General features: G+C 40.2%; 1 protein-coding gene across 1 annotated transcript; it reads left to right on the top strand.

Moving 5' to 3' along the window:
- Nucleotides 1-4,760: 4,760 nt before the first annotated feature.
- LOC144253873 (olfactory receptor 7A10-like) lies at nucleotides 4,761-5,687 on the top strand. The gene has a single exon (XM_077796530.1). The coding sequence runs from the start codon at nucleotides 4,761-4,763 to the stop codon at nucleotides 5,685-5,687; it is 927 nt and encodes a 308-aa protein (XP_077652656.1).
- The last annotated feature ends 397 nt before the right edge of the window (nucleotides 5,688-6,084 follow it).

The raw sequence follows: 6,084 nt of genomic DNA on the forward strand, positions 1-6,084 counted from the left end.
CAGAATGCTGGTTCCCAGAGGCTGGAAAGGGTAAGGGAGCAGGAGGGACAGAAGAAGGTTGGCCCCAGGGTACTAAGTTGTAGTCAGGTAGGAGGAATGGGTTCTGATGTTCTGTCACACAGTACAGTCATGATAAGGTCCTGCATATTTCAAAAATGATGGAATCCAATATTCTTTGCAATTAATGCTTCATAATTATACATAATTTTGGGATTCATTTTGCCATAATCATAAAGCATGGAATATAATTTGATAGAACTTAGTCCCCAGTACCTCTCCTTTCCCTTCCCTCTCCTTCCCCTATTTCACTTTCCTTTTTTTGACCAGTCTGGAATGTGTTCACCACAAAGAAATGATGAATCTTAAGGAGCTAAATATGGTCACCTTGATCTGGTCATTACCCAGTGTATAAAAGTATGTAAACATCACATGGTGCCCTAAAATTTGTGACACTAAAATGGCACCATTAAAAATTTAATATCAGAAACTTAACACATCCCCGGTGCCCTTTATCTGGAGTTAATCCCGGTAAATAAGCATAACCTCAGAACAATGTTGTGAGGAATAAATGAAGTTTGTGGAAATACATTGTGGGTTCACAGAAAGTGGTCAAGGTACCAGGTGTGAATACGAATACGACATGTGTGCCTGTGGATTTGTGATTTTCTTAAGAGTTGAGTCATCCACTCACACAAATCTACATGTACATACAAAATCATGTTTCATTTTGAAATTTGAGAGAAGAGATCTGAAAAGAGCCTACTTTGAATGAGCATGAAATGAGAAGGGAGTTCAAGTCATGGAGCCTGAAGAGATTCTTATCTCTTCAAACTCATACTCACATCCTAAAGTAAGAGCCTCATTAGAAACGTGTTTTTTTCAGATGCATGACATTGCATGTATTGTTGGCAAAGTGTGATGAATACAGGAGGTGTTACCTTATGGATTCACATTTTATGCAAACAGCTCACTTGTCTGTTAAAGAAGGATACAGAAAATTTCTGGAGACACTAGTGACTTTGTCCCCAACATGAGTCAGTGTTTTGAGGATACAAGATAACTAACCCGGGCAGGTTGCTTAGTTTCACATGTAGAAGAAAACTATAACTCACAGGAGGGATATGGTGGTAGGAGGTCTGTACTTTGATAAGATGGGGCCTGTAGATTCATGGTAATATGCACCTGACTTTACTCTGCTCTCAGGGGAATCTATGCAAACTCTTCCTTTCCTGATTATAGACCAGAGTCCTGCAGGGAATTCAGGTGCTTAGTGGTTGCAGAATAAAGAAGGACACGTGCTTAGTGAGAAGATAGAGAAAGCTGTAGGCTGTGATTGCTCCTGCTCTGAGCACATGCCCATGGGACATAATTCATTCTTCAAGGTCTTCAAATCTGACTTGAGGACCAAAGCTGGACCCATATCTGTTCTCTTGTCAGGGGTCAGAGCCTCGCACTGCACCTTCAACATCCAGGGAAGAACTGGGGCATGTTCATGACGACCTTCCCACCAGAGATGCCACCAAGGTGAGTCTTGGAACACAGCAAACACTGCAGGAGAGGACTGAAGAGAATGGAAGCCAGAGCTTTTACCTGAGGTTCCCTGAGAGCCCAACTAGCCTTTCCTGCAGCCCAGACATGGTGGTGTCCTTTGCTAGCTTAATTAATTTATTGATGGATTTATAAGATACTAAAAGTGTCCATAAATCAGCAACACTGGGTCATTGTTGACCATGAACTTATGGTTACAGAATCTCATTTAGAAGATGGATGAGTGGTGTGAAGGTTCAAATCAAAGTAAATGTAAGCCTGAGTACCTTTGCAAGGAAAGGGAATGGATCAATCCAGAATGAACAGCAGAGGGATGTACACTCGGGGGAGATCCTTTTAAAAAAATTACAGTGGAGCATATTTCAGCACAGTTTTAATATTTGTGAGAAAGATCCAGTTTTAGCATTTTTTTTGTAAAAAAAAACTCTGCATCAGAAATTCTTCATATAGATATATCACAGAATCTTCTTCCTCTCTTGGTATTATCCACATGAAAAGTAAATTTACTTAATTGGTGAAAAATAGGAATGCTAAAGAGTTTTATATTATAATTATTTCATAGCCTGTCAAGTAAATGCATTGGAGTGATTTAGACTTCTCTATTTCAGATTTTTAAACTCTTTGCTTTCAGTTGGAGGGTATTCCTTCCCATTTTTTTCTTTCTCTTTTATTTTGGCATTTTATTCTTTCAAACAGAATGTTTTCCACTGATTTTGATGTTGTACTTGTTCTTTAACATGAGCACAGCACCCATGTGGAGATGTATCTGGGGGGAGTGTCTGAAAGTCTACAGACTTTAATATCATCCAACAGATGAGTGTTTGTTATTGGGCTCCTACCAGGGCACTTCATTCTGAAGGATCTGACTCAACAATGTGATATTTCTTTTCTTGTGAATCCCCACTTTATTGAAAATGCCAGTGAAAGTTCTTCTGCACTGATAAGTCAACTTTTCTACATATTTCCAAATTATTTTCATATCTCTCTTATGTCTCTGTGCCTCTTGCTTTTCCCCACTTTGAAACAGGTGTATCTCCCGAAGCCTTGTCACATTTGGCCAGCTGTTGTAAGGTGTTCCTCTTCATCATTTCACTAAAGATCATGTCCATCGTCCACAAGTAAATTTGAATTTATTTTTCTTTAGATAAATCATAACATTATAACTGACTTCCCAATCTTTTATTTCTAAGAGTCTAGCAACTTATTTTTACATTTTATTCCTAGTACCCTGATCTGATCACTATAAAATATATTCATGTATCAAAACATCACAGTATACCCAATAAAGTTATACAGTTATTAGGTGTCTAATAAAATAACACTTAAAGAAAATTAAAAAAAAAACAAGATCAACCAGGAATTGATGTTACATACAAAAAAATGGAATCAATGCACTGGTCATTGATAAAGGAGATTGAAAGCTCCTTATCTGATTTGATCATGGCACAGCACTCACACCTATAGACTCAGTGAACAGGCACAATGATGCTATGAGAATTTTAAAACAGGGAGAAAGAGCCCTGCTGTATCTGCTGAGAATCTAGGGAAAAGTCAATAGGTCAGGTGAAAGGAACAACCACCAGGAAGACAGATCTGCTGTTTCCTATTAAAAGTTCCCCACTTTGCTGTAGGTACTTTGGATATCTCCTGTTGTCAATTGTTGATTTTTGAATTTGGTCATTTTTTTCTAATGTGTATGGACTGTCAGACACCTTGACATGAGGAAGAGGAAGAGTGGGAAGGAGGAGGGGAAGGAGGGAAAGTACTGGGGACTGAAGGGGATCAAAACAGATTCCCTGCACGTGAGATTGTGTCAGAATGACCCCAATAGGGCTGGGGCTGGGGCTCAGGGGCAGAGCGCTTTCCTAGCATGTGTGGGGAAAGGTATTGGATCCTCAGCACAACAACAACAAAAAATAAGTAAATAGAATACAGGTATTGTGTCCACCTATAGATAAAAATACTTTCAAAAATAGTCCCCAACTTATGTATCACTGCAAAGCATTAATAAAACATCTAAAAACTAGGTCAAAAAAAGAGTCACAACTTTGGTCTTTTAGAAAACATAGTTTTATTGTTATGTTTTGTGCTGGGCACCCAGCGAGGGTCACAGAGTTTGGAACGCTGCCAGGACCAAGGAATTCTTTTCCTCCTGGAAAAGAGACACCTGGGCTTGCAAGGTCCTGATCCCCTGGGTCCACGTCAGCTCGCTCTTTGATCTCACCTCTTCATGTTCCATCCACCTCTTTGCCTTCTCTCTCCTTCTCTCTCAGTGCCCATTCTTCTCTATTTCTCTTTCTCCTTGTGTTGACTGCACTGATTTTCATGCTCCTTTTTAAACACAGGGAATAGGAGCAGCATTCTTAAGTGGGTCTGCTCATTTGTTCATGGAAAGTGTTCCAGTGGGCTCTGCAGGTGCCCAGTCACATTCTGTAGTGAAAAGATCATCTCAGCTGTGGTGTCGACACTCAGAGCCTTGTCAGGGTGACCGGTGCTGAGAGCCATGGCAGAAATAAGACAAGTTATTCCAGTTAGAAGGTCTATTATTAAATATTCAAAGATAATAAGGGCCAGTGAGTATGTAGAGGAAAAAAAAACTCCTTATCCAGAGTTCTTGGAATGTAAATTAATGAAACCATTTTGAACGTAGGTTCTATAAAAATTAAAATGCTGTTATCGCATGATGTAGGAATCACAATATTGGGAATATAGTCAGAGGAAATGAAATGTGTGTAGTAGGAGATATCTGTCCTTCCATGTTTACTGATGCACGGTTCACTGTATCCAAGTTACAGGAACAACCAGAGTGCACATCAGGAGTGCTCTTTTTATACTTCTCAAATGCACTATTAATTTTCCCTTTAGAATTTTGAAATACATGACTTCTGAGTGAAACACTGGGAGTGAAAGAGGAACTCATCAACAGAGATGGCACAGCATCCTTTAGGGGGACATGACAGACACATGCACGTTCTATAGAAGTTAATTACTTTCCATTCCATTGTGTTTTTTTTTTTCCTGTTTGTGGGGATAATGATGGAATCCTGGATCTTGATCATGTTAGGTAAGCACTCCTCCACTGAGCTACATACCCATATGTAAAATTTACTTTCTTTTCAGTAAAATATTTATTGTCTCACCTCAATGATGTAATACCTGTCCATGGGAAAATTAGTTATGCTCTTTTTCTCATTTCTGGTAGTCACATTCATATGGAACCAGGGAATGATACTCTACGTTTAGAATTCCTTCTTCTGGGACTGGAAGAGGACCCAGAACTGCAGCCCCTCCTCTTTGGGCTTTTTCTGTTCATGTACCTGGTCACTGTGCTGGGGAACCTGCTCATCATCCTGGCTGTCATCTCAGACTCCCACCTGCACACGCCCATGTACTTCTTCCTCTCCAACCTGTCTTTTGTGGACATCTGCTTCACCTCCACCACCATCCCTAAGATGCTGGTGAACATCCAGACACAGAGCAAGGCCATTTCCTATGCAGGCTGCATCACCCAGATTCACTTTTTTGTTATCTTTGCTGAGTTAGACATGTTTCTGTTGACTGTGATGGCCTATGACCGGTATGTGGCCATCTGCCAACCCCTGCACTACATGGTCATCATGAATCGCCAGCTCTGTGTAATGCTAGTTCTGGTGTCCTGGGTTGGGAGTTTTTTACATGCAATTTTGCAAAGCTTAATGGTGTTGCAGCTGTCCTTCTGCAAAGACTTGGAAATCCCACATTTTTTCTGTGAACTTAACCAGGTAATTCAGCTTGCCTGCTCTGACACCTTCCTTAATGACCTGGTGATATATATTACGGCTGTCTTCCTGGGAGGTGGCCCTCTCACTGGCATCCTTTACTCTTACTGCAAGATAGTGTCCTCCATCTGTGCAATCTCATCAGCTCAGGGCAAGTACAAAGCCTTCTCCACCTGTGCATCTCACCTCTCTGTGGTATCCTTATTTTATGGCACAAGCCTAGGTATTTACCTCAGTTCTGCTGTGACCCAAAACTCACACTCCATTGCAACTGCTTCTGTGATGTACACTGTGGTCACCCCCATGCTGAACCCCTTCATCTACAGTCTGAGGAACAAGGACATCAAGAGTGCTCTGAGAAGACTCTGTGAGAAAGATTAAAGTGTCAATTCTACTAAAACTGAATAAGTGCCTGTGATTGCAGGGCTCAGTGCCACAGAGCCTCAGAGCTCAGAATTGATTTTCTGGATCAGAACCTGGAAACAGAACTTGCTCCTTCTCCTTTATTCCTGCATTTCCATTTCTTTGATTTCGAGTTCCTCATACAATTTCACTGAGTCATTATTTATATTGCGCGTTGTGATCTCTATGAAATTCAATCCTTTTCATTTGTCATTTCTGAACTTTCCCTAAATCATTCCCATCTTTGGATGAGAAACACTTGAAAATTCTCATTAGTTCTATAAGATAAAATTTTAGGAATAATTTTTATCTCAAATGACATACACCATGTTACTTCATTGTATATTTTGCTAAAAAGAGTACTAATTTGTATTCA

Source organism: Urocitellus parryii, chromosome 3, assembly GCF_045843805.1.
Source record: "Urocitellus parryii isolate mUroPar1 chromosome 3, mUroPar1.hap1, whole genome shotgun sequence".
Classification (NCBI taxonomy): Eukaryota; Metazoa; Chordata; class Mammalia; order Rodentia; family Sciuridae; genus Urocitellus; species Urocitellus parryii.